Below are 24,529 nucleotides of genomic sequence, written 5' to 3' on the forward strand. Positions count from 1 at the left end.
AATTAGCCGTTTTGACACATTTAAGCCTTTCTTCTGCCAACATGCAAATGGTGAAAAGATTTATGTGAATAGTTCTTATCACTGTCATGAAGATTTTAATTACTTTTGCTGATTTCTTAACTTTTTGCTGGTGGACTGAGAAGGTCCTATATCACAACTAGTCCTTTAAACTTGAAAACATTCAAAACATAATCCCTTGATTTGCTTGCATCCTCATGAAATAACTAAGGCAATTACTGGTTCCAGTGACGTATCTATGTAGGATTGACATTTCATACATTCATCTCTTCAGAAAATGACATAAAGTGGAAACAGACTAGAACTTGGACATCTGACATAGGTTCAGTTTTGATGAACTGGAACTTTTTTATAGATAAAAATGGTTTTACTTTGTTTGTCAAGAAGTTTCAGAGCTACATCTTGCTCTTTCATCAGGTGGATGGAAAACAAACACGTTACTACCCACACAAAAATGAAGTCTTCATGTTCATGTTCTACTAACTTCTGACTTCAGTGACTTCCATGTTCAGAGAGGCTGAGGGGCGGTCGGGTAGCCTAGTGGTTAAAGCGTTTGCTCGTCACACCGAAGACCCTTGTTCGAATCCCGACATGGGTACAATGTGTGAAGCCCATTTCTGGTGTCCCCTGCCGTGATATTGCTAGAATATTGCTCAAAGCGGCTTAAAACCAAACTCACTCACTCACACACTCAGAGAGGCTGAGTAAATATAGGAAATACAAATTGAAGAAAATAGCTAATGTCTCATTGTGTAATCAAACTGATTTATATGTGAAACTGCCCTACGCATTACTGGGCGGTGGGGTAGCCAAGTGGTTAAAGAGTTAGCTTATCATGCCAAAGGCCCAGGTTCGAATCTTAAATGGGTACAATATGTGAAACCCATTTTCTGGTGTTCCCATTGCTGGAATAATGCTAAAGCTGCATAAAACCTAACTCAATCAATCACTCACTTACTCATTTCCAATGGTATAAAATGCATATGATGTCATCCAAAATGGTCCAAGTACATCAGCTTGCTAAGACTTCAGAACTCAGATGTGACTGACTGAATGCTTCACAGTGAAAAGCTAATAACAATGTCCAACATACACAAACAAAGCTGCCGGACACACGTCTCATTGCCAGGAGGATCAGGAGATTCTGGTGAAGCAATGTGGGTGTTCCCTAATGAACCCAATGATACAACCACATGCTTGTCCATGCTAAATCAAACATTTTCAGAAGATCCATGTTTGGTGAGAGCTTAAGATGAAGAGGATTGGTAACATTTCGAGATCATTTAAGTAAACGTCAGTGAGTGAATCAGAACATCAAACTGACATTTTACATAAATGAGAATTTTCCATTCAAGTACAGTTTTGGACACGTTATCCCTACTTAGTCCCACGATGAGACAATCCTCTGGATTGGTAAGCAGTTATGGAGATATCACTCGAAACTGTTGATTCTATTTCCAGAATAGTTATGGTTGATGCATAATTTCTCCATAATTTTGAATAATAGCCTGTAGTTGAGTCAGTTTTACTTGCACAAACTGCACATTTAGAATGGCCAGTGAATTCCTGGCTCCAAAATCAACAGCAACACCAGTAGAGTGACCGTCAAAATGGTTTAATGTTCAACAATCCAAGTTATCCAACATATTGGTAAGAACAATTATAGTGTGTCTGGAGTGTTGGACATAACAGTATAAAGGTTTAAAGGTTTAAAGAATTGGTTTACAGGAGGTTTAAGTTAGGATTGAGGATTGAGGATGGGCCAAGCCAGCAGGTATGCAGTTAGTATATAACCCATAACCTTGCTAATTGTTTTGTAATGAAACACTTGACTGCTCCATACCAATTCACCTTGACCTTATGATTGTTTTGTCCAGTCATGATAGGTACAACAACTCCTCAGACTTTGATCTTGACATTTGTTTTGTTCCTTTATTATATATACAACTGCTCCATAACAATTCACCTTGACCTTGGTATTTGTTCTGTTTAGTCAGTATCTCTGTTCCCATTCCAAAAACTTTGACCTTGACAATGTTTGATAGATTTGACAGTTGCAGAACAATTTATAGTTTTGGGTAATGTAGCCCAGGTAAATATTCCTGCTGCATAAACTCTAGACCAGATCTTGATTATAGTCTCGTCCAGTCCTGACATAGATATTCTTGGAAATGTTTAGGCCAGTGTCTTTTTTACCAGACTGTTACTCTGATTCGATACCTCCCTCCGTAACAATGTGATAAATCTCTGGAGGAGGTTAAGTCAGGCTCACATTCTGCCACCTCCTAGAAGATGACTGTTCCTTTAGTCAGCGACTGCCTCCGTGGTCTAGTGGTAGAGCGTCCGCCCGGAGAGCGGAAGGTCCGGGGTTCGATTCCCTGCCGCGTCATACCAAAAGACGGTACTTGTTGTTACCCTGTCTGGCGCTCGGCATTAAGGGGCTAAAACAAGGACTGGTCGGCTCGGAGTCAGTATACTGTGTCTGAGTGGGGTATCCATGTTAAACTGCGGCATGGTATCTCAGAGAGCTAGCACTATAAATCGGCATCAGTCCGGACTAGTACAAGCAGCCACACACACACACGTGCATGCACGTCGCTATATAAGTGCAATAATGTTGGACGTGACGTTAAACCCCATTTCACCTCACCACCTCCTTTAGTCACCCATCCAAGTATACTTTGAAGGGGGGGGGTATACCGGTACTCTTATACTCAACAACCACAACACCTTCATTAAAGTCACATCTTATTTGGTATGAGGCACCATAACTCGCTATACAACCCCTTAAGTGCAACATATATGCTAACCTTGGCTAGAACTTTGGTTTGTCAGCCATGACAACTTTACAGCGACTACTGAAGTGGTAGACATCCATTATCTGCATCCGTCTGTAACCTCTGACATTAAGGGCGCTGGTTTAGCCTAGTGGCTATAAAAGATTTGGTTGTCACGCTGAAGGCCCGAGTTTGATTCCCCACAGGGGCGTAACGTGTGAAGTACCCTGGACTTGATATTGCTGGAATAATGCTAAACGAAACATATAACCAAACTAGACAACTCCTTCTGACATTAAGGTACAGACATCAGTTTGATATATATAGACTACTAAACTCGCTCCCGTGTAATACCAGTTTTATGAAATGAGTGAATAGTACTTGTGTCTGACAAGAGAAACTGAGTCAGACACCAGAACTATTCATGAGGTTCCTAAAATTTGGTATTACACTGGGGCGAATTTAGTATTTTATTTATTACTTGCCCTTTTAAAAAAATAAAATTCACTGTCATGTATAAATAGGCAGACATCTAATCCAATTTCAGTTTAACAGAATAATACTTCAAACATGTCAAATGTTTACATATAGGCCCACCTTTAGGCGTCAGTTCCATGAAGGCTTTCATAACTCCCATTCAATTACATAGACTTATGAGTGAGTGAGTGGGTATGGTTTTACGCCGCTTTTAGCAATATTCCAGCAATATCATGGCGGGGGACACCAGAAATGGGCTTTACACATTGTACCCATGTCGGGAATTGAACCTGGGTCTTGGGCGTGACGAGCAAACGCTTCAACCACTAGGCTACCCGACAGCCCCCATAGACTTATGACTATCCTTGCTCTCCAGCCGCCTTACATGGCCCTGCACCACAAAGTTTACAATACCGTCACAACACCCTATGACGTAATTTGTGGAACTTTGCTGCTAGATCCACCGGCGAAACAATGCCGTGTGATGTCAGCCTAGCAACAGGGTTGCTGGAGTCAGCAGGTGTGCATAAGCTCCTCTCAGTGATCTACCACCTCTACATGCATTGTAGTTGAATTAGCCCAGGGATGTTGGGAGTTTTCAATATTTGTTAGTGAAACTTGTTCCAGCAGTTCATAAGCACACGCTTTGGTATTACACAATGTGTGATACAGCTGTGTGTTTATTAAATGGTTTATCTCTTCACTGGCGAGTAATAAAATTGAGTTTCTGCTGAAAGAAGCATCCAATTCACCTCACTCACTCATACATAAAAACATGCCCCACAATGCATCTCGGACGAAGACCAGACACCAGTGTGGTGGGAGGCAGGAATTACGGTTTACTTACATCCCTGAGTCTATTTGTGATACTGCTTTAATACTGTTATCCTAATCACTCTTCATCTATCACAGATCTGATTAAACTGCGCTGGCTACAGTCGCAAGTGTTTCCTGTTGCGAGGAGTATGGCGTCTTCATCAAAGATTTGAAATTTACAGACTTATTGACCTTAGCCAAAAGCTCAGACAAGAAAATAAATAGAAATGATTTATGTCTATTTTCATTAGAGGAGACTGCTTTTAAGTATTTTTAGACCAAAAGAACAATTATTTAAGTCTCAGCTGCACAGAATGAAACAGACATGTTCCATGGCCACCATAGATATGTAAGAACGTTTTCTCCAGTATTTTCTATTTTGTAAATCATCTGATCAACACAATGACCAACAAATATTCAGATACATAAATATGGTTGCATTGTTATTTTCACCCATCTAATAAAACATGCTGGTAAAAAATCTGTGGACCATAGAAAATTGTAGTGAGTGAGTGAGTTGGGTTTAACTTCGATATATGCAAGTTTTGCAAGTTTTGCCGGAAGTAGGATTGGTATGGTGATATGGAGTTTAACGCCACGTCCAAGATTATTGCACTTATATATCAACGCGCATGCACATGTGTGTGTGTGTGGCTGCTTGTACTGGTCCGGACTGATTTAAAGTGCTAGACCAACCACTGAGATACCATGCCGCAATTTAACATGAATACCCCACTCAGACACAGTATAATGACTCCGAGTCAACCAGTCATTGTATTAGCCCCTTAATGCCAAGCACCAAACAGGGTAACAAGTTCCATCTTTTAAGATCTTTTGGTAGGACGTGGCTGGGGATTGAAGTGAGTGAGTGAGTGAGTGAGTGAGTGAGTGAGTGAGTGAGTAGCAATATTCAAGAGCCATTGGACTGACAATAGTGGAACACAAGAGCCATTGGACTGACAATAGTGGAACACAAGAGCCATTGGACTGACAATAGTGGAACACAAGAGCCATTTGATGGACAATAGCGGAACACAAGAGCCATTTGATGGACAATAGCGGAACACAAGAGCCATTGGACTAATAATAGTGGAACACAAGAGCCACTTGATGGACAATAGTGGAACACAAGAGCCACTAGATGGACAATAGTGGAACACAAGAGCCACTAGATGGACGATAGTGGAACACAAGAGCCACTAGATGGACAATAGTGGAACACAAGAGCCATTGGACTGACAATAGTGGAACACAAGAGCCACTAGATGGACAATAGTGGAACACAAGAGCCACTAGATGGACAATAGTGGAACACAAGAGCCACTAGATGGACAATAGTGGAACACAAGAGCCACTAGATGGACAACAGTGGAACACAAGAGCCACTAGATGGACAATAGTGGAACACAAGAGCCACTAGATGGACAATAGTGGAACACAAGAGCCACTAGATGGACAACAGTGGAACACAAGAGCCACTTGATGGACAATAGTGGAACACAAGAGCCACTTGATGGACAATAGTGGAACACAAGAGCCACTAGATGGACAATAGTGGAACACAAGAGCCATTTGATGGACAATAGTGGAACACAAGAGCCACTGGACGGACAATAGTGGAACACAAGAGCATGAGTTTAGTGCTGACAAACCAAGAATCATAATGAAGGTAAATTTGGGATTCGAACCTAAGATGTTAGGTTCTGGCAGACCTAAGCTATTCAACTAAAAACTGCAATGTCTGACTACACAATCACTAATGTTAAGAAAAGTCATCCATAGTCCAAATGTTCACCCACTGCATGCATCAGGTCACTCAGTCCAAAGTCACACTGTAGGATGACATGTTGAAAGTTTCATTGAACTATACTAAATCTAAGGGTGAATGCGTGCACGTTGTTTTATACTGCAGTCATCAAGGTCATATCAAGGTCGTAACTTATGAAGTCTTGACTAGACAAACTAATGGTTGATAGAAAGAGCAATAATCAACATACATTGCTTCCCAACTTTCACAGATGCCATCACCTTAAAACCTTCGGACATGGTCCACATTTTAGTAACCTACAGTGATACGTCTTGAATGAATAAGCTCAACACTTCTACACCTGTGAATGTAGAGATGAAAGTTAGTTATACCACATCTGACATTTCAACCATACTGAGAAGACAATGTGATTTTCATAGACCTAACTTCGACATTTTGAAAACAATAATAATTTGGTATTTTCATAATAACTGCTACAAGGTGTGATTTAAGAAACGACACAATATAAACATCAAATTTTCTTGGCATCTTGTAGGTACACACAGATGAGAACAATAAAAATGTTTTGAAACACAAGATCATGTATGGGTGAGTGAGTGAGTGAGTCTGATTCTAGCAATATTCCAGCAATATCACGGCGGGGGTCACCAGAAATGGGCTTCACAAATTGTACCCATGTTGGGAATCGAACCTGGGTCTTCGACGTGACGAGCAAACGCTTTAACCACTAAGCTACCCGACCGCCCCTGATCATGTATGGATTCCAACCAACACATTTCCTGGCACAAATATTAATTCTCAAATTCTATTTGGAACAGACAGATTTGTGCCTCTTCTCATGTAGTATCTTCACCTGAACATTCATCATCTGTAGGCAGAGGTTTAATCTTCATCTAAATCTTCCTAATTAGGTACAGGTACAAAACATTCATCATGTATAGAGCTAGTAAATATACAATGTAAATGCCAGAGAATAACCAGTCTTGATTATCCACCAAAACAGACTCCACAGGGACTAAAAGGCAAAATAGTGATGAAAATTATAGGAATGGAACACTGAAAATCAGTGATAACACTGGTAGTTGGCAAAAAATATATTATTGACAATATGTCGTGAGTTCCAATGCCACTTTGTAAACTACTTGTTACATCATGACTGTCAGTTCATGACAGCAGGATGTCCAAACGAACTCAGGTCATAGACATTTCCAAACATGGTGAGGATGGTGATGAATATGGAAGACAAACCTAGGATCCTGACTATAAGAATGTTACTGCACAGCGAGCACTGTCCATCACTGAGCCAACCATGACATGGCAGCTGGCCTGTTCGGGGAACTTCTACATCTGATGATGGTCACTGTCCATCACTGAGCCGACCAGGATATGGCAGCTGGCCTGTTCGGGGAACTTCTACATCTGATAATGGTCACTGTCCATCACTGAGCCAACCATGATATGACAGCTGGCCTGTTCGGGGAACTTCTACATCTGATGATGGTCACTGTCCATCACTGAGCCAACCATGACATGGCAGCTGGCCTGTTCGGGGAACTTCTACATCTGATAATGGTCACTGTCCATCACTGAGCCAACCATGATATGACAGCTGGCCTGTTCGGGGAACTTCTACATCTGATGATGGTCACTGTCCATCACTGAGCCAACCATGACATGGCAGCTGGCCTGTTCGGGGAACTTCTACATCTGATAATGGTCACTGTCCATCACTGAGCCGACCATGATATGACAGCTGGCCTGTTCTGGTTTTACGCCGCTTTTAGCAATATTCCAGCAATATCACGGCAGGGGACACCAGAAATGGGCTTCACACATTGTACCCATGTCGGGAATCAAACTTGGGTCTTCGGCGTGACGAGCGAACGCTTTAACCACTAGGCTACCCAACCACCCCTAACCAGACAGCAATAAAAGATACATGCGATGACTGAAGTCTTATTATCACTTAGGCAAGAACCTGGGTGTTACTTAAGCGGGAACTTTGCTGCCAGTTAAGCACGAACATTGATGCGTGATAGGCAAGGACTTCCCTGTCAGTTAGGCCAAAACAACTGCTGCCAGTTGGGCAAAACATTTGCTACCAGTGAGGGAAACAACAGCCTTCAAAACCATTGTCTTGGAATAATCCACAGGGAATAGTTTGGCATCAAAATATTGATTCCTAGACAAAAATATTATCCTCTGTCACAGAGCTCTGCACTGAAACCTTCCAGACACATCTGTGTGAATTTGCAGACATTTGAATAAAGAAGTGTGTGTGCGTGTGCGTGTGTGTGTGTGCGTGCATGCGTGCGTGCGTGTATTTTAAAGGTCAGTTACCCAAGACATGTCAGAAATTACCTATCAAAAGAGAGTGTTAAAAAGTAGGAATAATCAATATACCAAGTCATGACCAGCATAGGTTTCTGGGAACAGCTCTAACACGGAATCCCTTACAATCATAGGTGAACGCTGTTGAGGTTTCCAAGTGCACATGGGGTTAAATATATACTATACACTAAACACTATACAGTATTTCAGTTATATCGCTGGAGGCCTACTGGAATGAAGCCAGTAACTGACTTATGTACATTTGGAGAACACACAAGTACATATCTGGACCCACTTGCACAAAGTGATCTTAGCGCTAAATTGATTGTAACTCCAATACTTTAACATTGGCTTACGATAGTCTTAACACTAAGATCACTTTGTGCAAGTGGTCCCTGGTGCTCATGAACACATAAACTCAACAAGTCCTGGGTGCAGTAGTACAAAACAACCTTAGCACTACGACTGTCGTAAGTCTATGTTAAGGTATGGGAGTTACGATCACCTTAGCGCTAAGATTGCTTTGTACAACAGCACCCTGGGAGCTAAGGAACATAATTCAACGTCTTGAACCATTGGGCCAAAACTTGAGTCAAGAGTTCTGAATGAATATTGTAGAATTTTGGGCATTTCCTTATTAACCTTCAAATTAAATGTTTTATGAAGCTATATGTTCCAACCTTATTGATCAAATCATTAACAAAAGTATTGGTCGACTGTAAAGAGAAGGAAGTGCCTATAGGACCAATCAAATCAGCTTAATCTTGTATTGTTTTAAAGAATTAGGTCTCCCCGAGATAGAAAGGGATTGACTGTTTGAAAACGTATTACCAAATAAATCCGACAAGTATTTCAAGATTACCAAACATTGATTGAGAATTTACAGATTGCTCTACACACAGGATCTACGGAAGAAAGCTTAAATTAAATCCTACCTAATCACCATGACTACGAAATAAGAGATTACAAATGAATCCACATTTTCAACAGAGAAATGGGATGGTTGTTTTGGCAGTGCTCTTTTGGGAAGGCACAGCAGTGTTGAAGGGTTCACCCAGTGCTTGTACATAACATTTATTGTTATGATCCGGAAAAATATTTCTTCATTTTTTATGAAGTGGGTTTTATCAATAAAATGAATGCCTTGGGGTAGCTGGCCAGATATTTATATAGACTAGCACATTTCATTCTTTTTAAGCTGTTTTCACCTGAGCATAGACCAACAAAGACAGGTCAATATTCCCTTTAGTAAAACCTAAAGTTTAAATTGCATTTAATTGCTGAAGAATATCCTTGGATGAAAATAAGCAAGTGAGTTGGTTTTGATAAAATCTAAAGTTTAAATTGCATTTAATTGCTGAAGAATATCCTTGGATGAAAATAAGCAAGTGAGTTGGTTTTGACACTATTTTGAACAGAATTGGAATTATTTCAAATCATGACAGTTTAATGATGGAGGAAATCTTAAAGTGATGCACGGCTTAGAGGTTTACTGTTCTGGTGACGGCCATGAGCATGTGTATGTTGCTGACACATCCAAGATCATGATCAGGGCACATCTCGGATTAAAACTCCTGTGGGAGGAAAGCCCAAAGTGATGCAGGTCTCCCTTGTTTACCACCTTGGTTAAATCCTACTAGCATGGGTTTGGCGCTGACAAACCTTGAAACAGTATGGGGGCGAATCTTGGATTCAAACTGACGATCGTAGGTTTCTGGTGTGTCCAAGGGATGCAACTCTGCACACTGAAATGCAGTGCCTTGACGACTCAGTCACCTGTATCCCCGCATAGTGAATAGACAGGCAATTTCTTTCAGTGACCCATTCATCTGATTTTTACCGGTTTTGTATTTTACACCCAGGGTAATCTGTTTCGTCGGATAATCAAGACTGGTTATTCTTGTTTTATATATACCTAACATGAGTGATATTTTCACTGAGCCAATTGATATTATACTCACATTTAATAAAAATGCTTTATCATGATAATTAATAGTTTAAGCAAAGATATCTTAGGCAAAATATTTGATACCTTGAGCTAACCATTTTCTTACTTTTTTATTATTAATCTTTGAAAGAAAGTACAAAGAGTCTGATCTCCTTGACCCCAAACGGTCTCACGAACACACAAATAAATGAAACAAAGTCAGTTAATGTATGTATAAACTTTTAAACAAATGATCCAGAAATACTTCACAGCCATCTTCATTCACAAATCACCACACCTACCGAAATACACATACCTCAACGCCACCATCTTCCCTGCAGCATCTCGAAAACAGAAACCATATTCCCTCAACTCGTGCAAGAATAAAATATTGACATAAGTCGTGTGAAACCAGCTCAGTCGGTGGCAAATCAGTCTTATACTCCACACAGGGTCTGCGGCACATAGAGCCCTAACACTGATCTAACAGAATGGGGATTAAACACAAGCTACTATAAATATTCCAAATATGACAAAAGCTAGATACTTATCTTTCATCAGCTTAACCAGCTTTCAGGAAATACTCATTGTTAGTTTTTGACGATTTAATTTTTGAGATGCTTACCTAGAAGCTTTTTGTCTTGTGGCTTGAGTTTTTTTAAGCTTGTTAAACTCTGATAATAGTGTGTCTGTCTAGTGTTCATGATTTTCCAGAAAAGCACACACATAAACACTGGTCAAATCCTATTTCACTGCTTAGTGTTGTGCAGCAATTTCCCGTACTTTTTATCTATGCATTTAAGCAATTAGGAAATCTTTGTTTAAATTTTATATTCCTCTTTATCAATTTATTTTTAATAACTAAATTTGTAATGCTTATTTTTTTTTTTAAAGTTTAATTTTTAAGAATATCCAAATTTCATCACAATATCAAAAAGGAAAGACTTTAGTAAAAGTCAGGAAATAATATCCTGATACTGCCTTGTCTGAATTACTCAAGGACAAAACCACAGGAAACTCCCTCTTATCGGCTACAGATGTTGTGGTAGAACAACAGTATTCCGCTTTATGATTTGGTTACTGGAAACGCAGCGACTTATCACTGTATATCCTGGTAAGGAGGAACCACTGGAAAGCCTTTACTGACTGGTTCAGACTTATCTGGGCCAGCCAATCAGAAAGAGGAACATGTTTGAGAAGTAACTGCTGATAGGCATCTACATCAACTGTACAGTAAGGAATTTGTTTACCGGTATCTTTGATGAAATCAGGAGAAACTTGTTATTGTCTTTTATTCTATTATCATGAAATTAATAATATTACAGTTTGCATATAAGTTAAGAAATAGAAATCCATGTCCACAAAAAGAAAATATCTATGAGAACAAATTTCTAGTTTATCAATAAAATAAGAATATAATATTCAATACCAAATATTTGTTCTTCATTATCAAACCTGAAATTTTAACTTCAATGAAAATGCCCCAGAAGGGTGATGAATTCATATCTGCATCTCAACTTCATAAATGGTTTCATAATCTGTACTCTGAGAAACGAGCCTCCTCCACCATCCTCATTGTCATCTGTAAAAGTACATTCTATACAACTGTCCAAGGCTAATCTGGACACAAAGACTTACAAGCTTTTGGCACAGACTGCTAACCCTAATGCTGATCAAACAAGCAGCATTAGTTTTGCTGTCTTTACAGAGAAATGTCATGATCTCCATTCATCTCATCTATTAGTGTAACTAAAGCATGTTTTTTATATAATAATAATCATCATCATCATCATCATCATCCAAATGCTTGTCGTAAGAGGCGACTAATGGTATCGGGTGGTCAGGCTTGCTGACTTGGTTGAAGCATGTCATCGATCCCAATTGCATGGGTCGATGCTCATGATATCAATCACTGGATTGTCTGGTCCAGACTCGATTATTTACAGACCGCTGAAATATTGCTGAGTGTGGCGTAAAACAACAAACCAACCAACCAAATCACCAAAATGCAGACAAAACCACTGCAATTAGATTATGGACAGTAGTATTTTCTGAACAGAAATGTCTTCAGCTGGCTCTGGAAAGGGTCCAGGGAAGTAAATAGTCTACCATCTAGTATCTCCTACAATTTTAGAAGGTAGGTGAAGAGCTGGATATTGCATTTAAAATTCATGCTTCAAAATGGACAATAACAAGCAATGACAAGCCCTTGGCAAAATGAATTTAGATACACGTATAAAACGATCTGGTCATGCATGCACTGAAATTGACTGAAGTTTTATCTTTATTCAAACACATAAAAGTAAGAAGGACTGGGTCCATAGTCAGAAAAAAATGTGAACATTAGTGACTTGTAGTGTAACCATATAGTTCTAGATCGTTTTTGTCATTAAACAATATATCACGTGACTAACCATGGGTCCTGGTAGTCCTTTTCAGTACCCACCCGACCCGAGTCCCCGAGTTACCCAGCCCAGCCCACCCCAGCCCAGCCCACCCCAGCCCAGCCCTAACACATACCTACGCCAGTAGAAGTGTCCAGTCCTCTCAAACTACAGGTTCATTCTTTGCCTATTAATATTTCATAAAGTATTCATGATAATATTGTTTTCATGATACAATAAGTAACAATACACCATTATGTGTTCATGGAACGAAACTGTGTTCACAATACTTTATTGTGTTCATAGTACAATATTGTGTTCATGATAATCTTATATTCATGGGACGATACAGTGTTCAAAATACAATGAATGTGTTCAGCACTATGTGATTATGATCATTTTATATTCATGGTACAATATTGTGTTCACAATACATAGTACAATATTGTGTCTATAGTTCAATATTGTGCAGAAGACAGAGTGTTTTCTGACACCATAACATTTTCATGAAGAGCAATGTTCAAGATATATTAATGTGTTCATGATAAAAATAATGTTTTCATGATGGTGACAAGCGCACCAAGCTTTCCCCACCCAGAGACAGATACACTCACCTTCATGTCGACTGGGACACAGCAATGGGCGGTGGGCTCAGTGGCCTGGAAAGAAAGAAATAATGAATAATTATCTTCAGTTCATAGCTCAATAACATCTACTGCTATTTCCCCATGTTAAAGAAAGTAAGAGATGAGTGTGGAATTAGTTTGGTGATCGCTGTCAAGATGTCTGCCATGAACTAGTTGTATTATTGTTTTCTGTGACTCTCGTCTCTCGCTTTCAAATATGACGAGGACTGATTAAATAATGACCCGTTTTTTAAGTTACATTTTATACGCGTCTGAACATATTCTTAGATTTACATACATGTATTTTATTCTTTTTTTCCCCTTTCTTCCTTGCTATGTGCAAATTATTCTAAATATGTATTATAATATGATTTTGTAAAGTGACTTGATACAATGACGGCCAATTTGTAATTGACAGAAATACATTTGGAAGACATTTTAATCGTCTATTGATTTAAGAGACACAGAAACACAAAGAAAAGCTGAGATATATCAAGCACAGGATTGAAAAAAAAACTTGCTGAGAAGGAGAAAGAATTTTGTTTGTTAAATTCAGAAGATGGATTAGCTGGAACTTTGCAAATTTAATTTTTTAATTATTTTTTTAGAGTAACAGATTTGTTTCGGTCTCAGAACTAAATCAGAACTAAACCTCAAATACTATACAACTTTACATAAAGGAAATCATTACCCATGTACTTGGTGTGCATTTACTTAGTATTTTACGAATGCTTCAGACAGTTTGTTGACCAACAAACACAGTGAAGTGCACACAATTGGCATCATGCATGATCCTGGTAATACTTCATGTGATTACAAGTGATGGATTTACTGTTTTTGAAATATGGATGAATGGTATCTACTCCCCTATTATCCCTCTTATAACCCCATGGACATAACCCCTACCCTCTCTGGATCTGGATGTTTAAATCTCTCCTAAGCTACAACTTGCTCTCTCAGACCATTCATTCTTATCCATAGTGCTTTACCTTTTAAACATACTGCCTCATTATACTATTTCCCTTATGACCAATAAAAAAGTCAATAATATTTTCCTAACACAAAATCATATAGGGTGTTGTACTCTTCTGAACTTTACATGGAAATGGTCCATGAAATCCGATTAGACTTGACATAAAGTAATTAATTTCTTACATTCTTGTTAATTTATTAAACACGACAACATATGTTGCCGTACCCTGCGGGTTCTATCACATGGTAGGAAAGGTCAATTGTCAGGCTGCACATAAGCATGGGAAGGAATCTGTACTATTTGACCTCTGTAGAGGCGGTGTTGAGAGAATAGGTATGCGGCAGATCGAAAGGTTGGAGCACCTGATACAGTTTCTTATATACCAGATTTTTCTAGTTTTTCACTAGGTAAAGGATGATGAGGAATGCTAAGTGATGGGTGGCATCACAGATGCATCACATGTTCTTTAAAATCAGTGTAGTTATTAGGGAATCACAATGTGCACTTTCATGAAGGTATGGGCTTGGTGTTGGTGTAGTCTTTGTTTGGTATTTAGAAGTTGGAATAACATGAAGACACGAAGCACGACTTCTTTATTGTTTGTTAAAGCATTACAAGGCTACTTCTTGCGCATTCATCAGATAGAGCGACAAGAAGTAGCCTTTGAACATAACTACAAACACTAAAGAAGCAGTTTTCTATAAGAGTGTCATGTCTTCATGGTGCTGTTGTGTATGAGTATAGTCTGACAGACTTACATCTTCATCAGGTTGAATCTAAGAATCAAACTCAGCTGATCAGCTGTCCCTGGGAGCAAAGAGACACAACTCTACACAACTAATTGCTGCACCTTAGACAAGAGGGCCACCTGTACCCTCCAACAGTCCAAGGTCAGCTGCGCCCTGTACAGCCACACTCACCCCATCATCCCCACCTTTGTCAAGCAGCTATGCTTGCAGAAGTGTATGAACCATTACCTACCCATACCACCCCATAGGAATTCACAAGAGTGAGTGAGTGAGTTGGGTTTAACACCGCTTTTAACAGTATTCCAGTTATATCGCGGCGTGTCAGCTTAATGTGGGAGGAAAGCCCCAAGTGATGCAGGTCTCAGACGTTTACCACTTCGGTGAAACCCAAGAGCACAGGTATGGTGCTGACAAACCTAGAAACATAATTTGGGCGAACCGGGATTCGAACCCACAATCATAGGTTTCTGTCATGCCCAAGGGACGCAACTCTGCACAGCGAATCGCGGCGCCTTAGACGACTGGGCCACCTGTGCCCCCGGAATTCACAAGAAAATACAGTGCTTATAAATATAGATGCAGTGATGAGAGGTGTCTCCTTGCTGTTTAAAATGCTGACCACTTTTCAGAGAAATGTACAGCATAATGGTAGTATTAACATGTATAAAGTTGCAAATAATCTGATGACCTCTGATGATGATTATAAATTGGTTGGGGAGTGAGTGAGTTAGGATAAACAACTCTTGTGTGAGGAAAGCCTGAAGAGATGCAGGTTATAGATGTTTATCCCTCACTTACACCTACAACCTCGGGTATGGTGCTGACAGACCAAGGATCTTAATCAAATAAGATCTCTTAACCAATGGATCCTGTCGCGGCTAAGGGAGTGAACTCCACATAGCAAAATTTGCAATTTGCAATTTGCAAAGTAAAATTTGCAATGTCTTAAATGCAATTCTGGATCTGGTCAGGGCTGAGTGTTTAATAAGTTTAGTTATTGTGCAATACAAAACATTTCTAAGCAAAGATATCAATGATTATGAAAAAGGATCTTGAACTTGATACGAAAATAATTAGAAAACAATACACACAACTCAAGAATTTCTTTTAGATTAAATGATCCTTAAGTGATAAGAATCATCAAATAAAGAAAAGGCTGATGAAAGAGTACTAAACAAACAACTCCTCGTGATTCTTGTATTTTTCTAAAATGACCCTCACATGGTAAAGAATTTGTAGCAACAAACACCTGTTGTATTCATTGTCAATGATGGCATCTGACAGGCTGCTGACATTATCCGACTCTACCATCATGATCAATACCTCAAACACTCTCAATTTTCCCAACACCTGGGAGCATCTTAAACACATTTTTTAAACTGCTCAAATCGAAATTGTTGCTTTTTCACATTTCTTTTTAAAGAGGTGAAGAATTCTGGTTTGAGGAAGCATGCTTTTTCAAGAAGGGACATTTCGGAACACACTGAAGTTCAAGTTCTTAGCTGCAATGCTTGTCATTTAAACAATATCTCCACCTTTTTTATTTCATGGTATTGTTATTGGAAAATTGCTCTTAAAATAAATGGGCGTATGAACCCATTGGCACATATTTCTTTTCAGGGCATCATTTTTTATCACTTTCCAGTATTTGGAAATAGGAAAAGACAAGAAAAGATATTGGCACATGAAGGTGTGAAAGTGTTTGTTAGCCAGACAACGCCAATATTACATGGCCATGCACAACTCCACCTTCAGGGAATAAACTTTACGATAATCATTCCTTCAATTTATTCATGAAAACTCCATGTATGCCTATGAAGACTCCTGATTGAAAATGTTCACAGGAAACAGTGTTACAGTTATATCAGGGGTGACGGGTGGCCCAGTCGTCTAAGGCGCCGTGATTCGCTGTGCAGAGTTGTGTCCCTTTGGCACGCCAGAAACCTATGATTGTGGGTTCGAATCCCAGTTCACCCCGATTATGTTTCTAGGTTTGTCAGCACCATACCCGTGCTCGTGGGTTTCACCGAAGTGGTAAACGTCTAAGACCTGCATCACTTGGGCTTTCCTCCCACATTAAGCTGACACGCCGCAATATAACTGGAATACTGTTAAAAGCGGTGTTAAACCCAACTCACTCACTCACTACAGTTATATCATGGCATGACAGTTTAATGTGGAATGAACACCTCTAGTGATGCAGGTTTTCATACATTATCAGTTCGGTAAATCCCATGAGTATGGTATGGTGTTGACAAACCTAGAAACATCATCAGGGTGAACCCGGATTCAAAGCCCTGATACTAAGTTTCTGGCAAGTCTGAGGGATGCAAGTCTCACAGTGAAGGGTTGTGTTAGAGACCTTCTTAGACACTTGTCTGTTCACATAAAGGTTAAAACTTGAAATCAACACAAAGGCGCTACAACTATGAAACATCTGACCAATTGTCTCAGCCATTATAAACGTAGTACTTAGACCATACCTTTCAAAGTGAATGGTCAATTCAGGTAATCGCCCTTGAAACAATCATTTCTAATAGTTTCATGATTGTTAAACTCATTCAGGCCCTATTTGAAAACAAAATTAAGATCATAACTATCCAAGGAAATACTTTTCAAATACAGTCACTGTTTAGAGACTACTGTTAAAGGGGCACTAGGCTCTGGTCAGTTGGCAGTCCTAGCAAAACTGATTCAAGTCTTTCAAAACCCAAATTATTTGTCTGCAAACTCACATTTAAAGTTGAATATCAATCAAGCATTTGCTGGTCAACATAAGTAGCCTTGGACAATGTCATAGTTCCGCCCAGTTCCAACATGGACACCAAAATCGTGGCGCATGTTCCCCCTTTAACTAGAACCCATTAGGGGAATTGATCAGGGCCTTCAGCATGACAATGACTAAAAGGGGTTAGTCTTTTGTTTCAAGGCAGTCCAAGTAAATCTGAGACAATTCCATCCAAAAACCACTTGGTCTGTCTACTACTTCATCTTAATAATATAAAGACAGAATCTCACTCGAGTGTCTTTTGATATCAGCTATATCATCCTGAGTTAATGATCATAAATTGAGAGATTTAATCTTCTAATGACAAGATTCTATTTCTTATAAAAAAATTATTCTTCCAATTTTTTCATTTTGTAATTGGGAATAACTAGTATCTGAGGGTAAAAAGTATACAGCTAACCTGCTTGACTGGCAGTGGCTTTAGTGATGTCATTTGATTGTGTTGTCATGGTAGCAGATGACATCACAATGGTCTGCAAAGCATTGTGATGAGATTTCATTGTAGCTATATCTCCTGTGGAAGCCAGTTTCGGATGATAAATATCAATCTACAATTTCATTATTGCCTTCTTATACGTCTCAGTGTCATGTATGATATTAATGACAATGTCTAGAACTACAGTGTAGAACCTCAATAACCATAAGCCTACCCCTCCAAACTGAAACCACAGAAGAGTATTCAAGGTAGGCTAGGCTAGACTCTTGTGTGTCAATGGAGCAGTGGAAGATTTCGGTCTCAGACATCACACTTACTACAATGGACACCTGTGGAACATAGTCCCCCCTCAACACCTGACAATTAAAGTAACAACAGTTTCAATGTGAAACCAGGCCTCAATATCTACAAACACCTACCTGTCACAGGTGAGACTGTTAAATCCACAAAGCAAAGTTTCAATCAGTGCCATGTACTTCTGCATTCATCAAATCCAAGCACTACTGACAGGCACAAGGTGATGAAACAGGTCACTGACTTTAAAAGTGTCAGTTCTTGACCAAAACACCAGTCACTCAATACAGAGTCCCATGTACTGCTTAAAGTCCTAGGCATCGATAAAACAGTCGATAAAAATAACAGCCATTTTGAAAATCAAAAGACACGTGACTTCAAACAAGAAAATCCAAACTCCGTAATGGCCACTACTAGGATGATAGACATAGATGAATTCACATTTCCCAATCGAAAAGCAGATAAAATAATATACGCAGTGAAACTAATATCCAATTTGTAAATTAACTCTTTCAAGATACAGTGAAATGGTCCATAATCTTCCACTTGTATTCTTTCTAAGCTTGATTCCATCTTCCCACACTGACAACCTAATGTATGTATGGTCCTCCATGTGTAGAGAGCGCCAATCTGACCTTGACCTTCATCTGGTAAAACGAGGGCTCCTACGTAATACCTAATGACCTGTTATAGACATATTTGTCCGCCACAAACAGCTCAGGTAATGAACTTGGTCCCATAATTAGTACAAACATTTCTTGAGCACGTTCGAATTAAAGAATTATTGTTTTTCATTTTGTAGACATTTAGCGAGTAAACTTTGTCCAACACACAGATGTTGATCAGAGAATGTGAATTCAAATAGCTTTTTTTTAATTGATGTTACAATGACGTCATTTCATGGCGCCACATGGACGTAAATGAAAACAGCTGCACCTCGACCCATTGATAGTACAGCCAACTGACCGAGATTTTGTTTACACTGAATATTATATAAATATGTACTGTTTTAATTCCTTCAGCAGTTTGCGCTATGGCACAAAAAATTCAATTTCAAAATTTGAACAATCAGCTTAACAAATCAAATTCAGTAAATATTTTGTATAAACAATCTCAATTTGCATATCCTTGAATTTTAGTTTTTATATTGTTAAAATTAAATGATCAAGGTCCACCATGTGTTCTTGAACGTGGAGGTGGTTAGGGCAAATAGTTCGCCAGAAATGTCACATATAATGAAGTCATATTTCATACAATGGAACACTGAATATTCCTGTTCAGGATCATTCTAGTAAATATTGCAAAATATTTAATTTCTCCAACGTAATTCAAAATGTTGAGAAATAAATCTTATATTCAACAACATAGCCATATTTGGGTACGATTATTTGCGTTTCAGTAATAAACTGTGGGGGAAAATACTGGGTCAATATCCTTGAGATTAGTCAAGAGCACATACTCTCAACATCAAAAGTGATGAGTTCAACATTGCCAGAGACTTTCTTATTTATAACTCAGTGGAAACTTTTTAACTTGAATCACTACCCCTCCCCCTCCCAATGGTATAACACATACCGTATTCGACGTAATAAGCGCCCCGCTCTAATAAGCGCCCACGGCGATATTTGCTAATATATTGGCTAGTGAACAATCCCAATCAGCATCCCTTCCGATTGATCAATGTACACAAGACTTTTTTATTCGTGTATGATACGCACTCGTGTGTTAAATCACCCTTAATTATGGGCAATTAAATTCTTGAAAAATATATCCATCGCATGTAAACATTTCAGGCTGTTAGCATAAACCACGAAATTTACGATCTTTCAACTCAAAATAATATTCTAATAAGCGCCCCCTATTTCTACTTTGGAGAGCGCCCTGGGCGCTTATTATGTTGAATACGGTAGTAATAATTTGATATTTCAAAATATTACAACTTAATCACCACACCCATCCCTACTTGTTTGAAATATTATTCAGGTAAAGTATTCTTCAATCAAAATAAATAAACCTTAAAAACAGAATATAAAAGATAAACGGTTAGAATTTGATTATTTTTTTAAAAAGATATATAAGCATTGCATGAAAATAATCAACATTTTATCCTTCACGTGGACAGTTGATTAATATCACGTTTATTTGTTTACTTGCAATATTTGATGATGACACACAAACTGATCAAACTTGCTAATGGTTTTATTTGAACAATTAGATCAATTCATGGAGGACGGCACCTCCAAATATTACATTGAACGCATCCGACGTTGACACTGACATTGAAATCCCACCTGTGCGATCACGCTAATGTGAAGAGGAGAGACCCAGATAACAGTTTACTCTGAACTAACAGTAACGTTTTCTTCACAAAAACATTTGTTTTTATCATCCACATTTCTTTTTTGCGAACGAACATAAACAAGACGTAAGCATCCTTATTATAGTAAGTGTTATTATTTGTGAATCGTAAAATGTCTGCCAATTGATAAAGCCAGATACGTTTATATTCTTGTTTCGAAAACTTTCTTTGTATGCGTTATTTACTTTTGCAAACTTTTGGGTAGTGTCATCTATAAAACAATAAATTAATGGGTCTGGCCACAGCAATTTGATCCATATTGAATGGCAATATTTAACCATATTCAAGGCTGAATTTGAGTCTTGTTCTTAGATTTTGAGAAAAGTTTCTGATGTCATTTTTTCATAGTTTATCTATATTTGATCATATGTGAAATGTCAGTAACCTATTACTACTGTATGCCAGGATAAGGTGAGCTGTGACCTGACAATTAACCCTGTATCACTATGTATGAGGTCCGCCCATCGGCACGTACCATTGTGAAGAAAGGGGTAGCGGGTGGTCCGCGACATATAGTATGATAGATATATGCGTGTATAGGCTAAAAATTATTGTATCTATTTTTCACACTGACCTCTTAATAGCCTTATGAGCAACAAGTAGTCAATTTCATTGTCGTGATCTGCACATGCATACACCCTGAACATCTCTCCAATGTGCATGCGTGACCGCGTGTGTGACTGCGTGCGTGACTGCTTGTACTAGTCCGGACTGATGCCGATTTAGAGTGCAAGCTCACTGAGATACCATGTCGCAGTTTAACATGAATACTCCACTGAGACACAGTATACTGTCTCCGAGCTGACCAGTCATTGTTTTAGCCCCGAGCGCCAGACAGGGTAACAACAAGTACCATCTTTCAACGTCTTTTGGTATGATGCGGCTGGGAATCAAACCCCGGACCTTCCGCTCTCAGGGCGAACACTCTCCCACTAGACCACGGAGGCAGTCCTTCTATATTAAGAAGTATCCTACATTTATCAGTCAGAATCCATTTCAAATCAGCCTATAGATGGGAAACATATTTGAAACCTAAACAGATAGGCAGATATATCAAGATGGCAAAACTAAAAAACTAAAACTAAAAACTAAGGCTAGATTTATTTCTTGTACACACTCCCTTGTAATAAAGCAAGAGGCAAAATAAACACTATAACAGATGTCAGGGTTAAAAAAACCCGTTATAAAATGCATATTTAAATACAGAATAATTATTTTAAAATTTGTCTTATCTATGAAAATTGAAGGGTAGGCTTCTCAAAGAACAAGAAAACAAATCGGTCAAACCTGAAGAAATAATAATAACAGAGACGTTGTTTTGTGGCTGTGAAGGTGTCTCACACACTGTCCTTGTTATGATGCAAAGGGTTTGAATGCCTCTCCGGAAAACACTAGCATGTTTGACAAGACACAATTGTCCAACTGCTAACACATTTGTCATAAATACTGAAGATTCATATTTGTCACTCAGGGCAATGTTGTGTCTTGCAAGCCGTTCCCAGCAGCTGAGTTTGAATTCTAGGTGAAAATGACAAAAAGTCTTTGTGTTTTGTATGCACACTTTCACATGTCGGTAATGTTTCAAGGCAGACAAATGGAAGACATTTCCAAATTTGATGCATCAGTGACCAACATTCATGTCTGATGCAATTCCCTATTTAGACGTACCATATATTTTTTCAGGTGAATTGTGAGTGAGTGAGTGAGTTTGGTTTTACGCTGCTTTTAGTAATATTCCAGCAATATCACGGCAGGGGACACCAGAAATAGGCTCAGAATTGACATGCCTTTGCATGTGTTTGTGATGTATGCCACCAGTGGAGCATGATATTCTCACCTATTTGAGAACACCTGGTATCATCACTATTTCATAGTGGTTGTACAATGGGCTCTGATTTTAGCAGAGATGTCTTATGATAAGTTGCATTCTTCACTTTCATCTGACAATGAGACACAATCATTCAATATCCATGTACACTGTCAATGTACTTATTTTTATCCATTTACTGAAAACTTGGAACACTAACAAACCAAAATTATTATGTTGTCTTACAGATACACATTTTATCATGATCAATTTAATGTAAAAAGTTCTATACAATTAGTTACACTTTTATATAAAACACGCCAGGCGTTATCCCTATATACCTCATAGTAATGTATTAATTGGTGCAGTAGCTGATAAGTGTGTCAGATGCGACAGAATGCACAGCACCCCTCCATTTTTGGACAGTAAGATTAAATCACCTAGATGGCGGTCAGGTAGCCTAGTGGTTAAAGAGTTCGCTCGTCACGCCGAAGACCCGGGTTCGATTCCCGACATGGGTACAATGTGTGAAGCCCATTTTTGGTGTCCCCCGTCGAGATATTGCTGGAATATTGCTAAAAGCGGTGTAAAACCACACTCACTCACTCACCCATCTTAGAAAAAGTTAAAAACTCTAAAAGCAAACCAGTGAATATAACTAAGAACTCTCTTATTTTGATTTACTTTATTCCTATGTATTAGAAGAAACGGAGGTTGTGTGTATGCCATGGTGGTACAATTAATGACCATTTTGGACCCACATAACTGCCCTATATAATGATTATGAGAGTTAGCATCAGTTTTGTTACTGAAAGCAAGCATTTTGCTTTTACAACATTTAATTGCTTTGGACTTACACTAGATGTAATGGATTATTAAGAAGGTCAAGTGTGTCAAAAAGCCTGATCTTAGAGGCTTTCGTGTATGAATTGTTTTCCAAATATTTAAACATGAGGTGGTCTTTGACCAAGATGACTTTATTTTGTTTTGCTATGATTTTGATGTCAAGTGGGCCAGGCAAAATTATATATTGACCCAATATTAAGATGTGTCCATTCCCAGAGGGCCGAAGTATATATCAATTCAAAATAAAGGAGCTGTGTCCATTCCCAGTGGGCCGAAGTATACAAAGATGCAGTTTAAAGGAGCTGTGTCCATTCCCAGTGGGCCGAAGTATACAAAAATGCAGTTTAAAGGAAATGTGTCCATTCCCAGTGGGCTGAAGAATACAAAAATGCAGTTTAAAGGAGCTGTGTCCATTCCCAGTGGGCCAAAGTATACAAAAATGCAGTTTAAAGGAAATGTGTCCATTCCCAGTGGGCTGAAGTTTACAAAGATGCAGTGTAAAGGAAATATGTCCATTCCCAGTGGGCCGAAGTATACAAAGATGCAGTTTAAAGGAAATGTGTCCATTCCCAGTGGGCCGAAGTTTACAAAGATGCAGTTTAAAGGAAATGTGTCCATTCCCAGTGGGCCGAAGTTTACAAAGATGCAGTTTAAAGGAAATGTGTCCATTCCCATTGGGCCGAAGTATACAAAGATGCAGTTTAAAGGAAATGTGTCCATTCCCAGTGGGCCGAAGTATACAAAGATGCAGTTTAAAGGAAATGTGTCCATTCCCATTGGGCCGAAGTTTACAAAGATGCAGTTTAAAGGAAATGTGTCCATTCCCAGTGGGCCGAAGTATACAAAGATGCAGTTTAAAGGAAATGTGTCCATTCCCATTGGGCCGAAGTATACAAAGATGCAGTTTAAAGGAGCTGTGTCCATTCCCTGTGGGCCAAAGTTTACAAAGATGCAGTTTAAAGGAAATATGTCCATTCCCAGTGGGCCAAAGTATACAAAAATGCAGTTTAAAGGAAATGTGTCCATTCCGAGTGGGCTGAAGAATACAAAAATGCAGTTTAAAGGAGCTGTGTCCATTCCAAGTGGGCCAAAGTATACAAAAATGCAGTTTAAAGGAAATGTGTCCATTCCCAGTGGGCTGAAGTTTACAAAG

The 24,529-nt window shown here is 38.9% G+C and overlaps 1 protein-coding gene across 1 annotated transcript in view; it reads right to left on the minus strand.

The window, feature by feature from the left end:
- LOC139443732 (endoplasmic reticulum membrane-associated RNA degradation protein-like) overlaps positions 1-24,529 on the minus strand; it is a 124,142-nt gene that overhangs the window by 34,910 nt on the left and 64,703 nt on the right. Inside the window, exon 19 of the mRNA XM_071224661.1 lies at positions 13,113-13,157. Coding sequence (XP_071080762.1) covers positions 13,115-13,157 — 43 coding nt within the window. The 3' untranslated portion in view covers positions 13,113-13,114. The remainder of the gene's footprint in view (positions 1-13,112; positions 13,158-24,529) is intronic.

This window comes from Haliotis cracherodii, unplaced genomic scaffold (assembly GCF_022045235.1).
Source record: "Haliotis cracherodii isolate W230 unplaced genomic scaffold, xgHalCrac1.p SCAF_5, whole genome shotgun sequence".
NCBI classification, from domain to species: Eukaryota; Metazoa; Mollusca; class Gastropoda; order Lepetellida; family Haliotidae; genus Haliotis; species Haliotis cracherodii.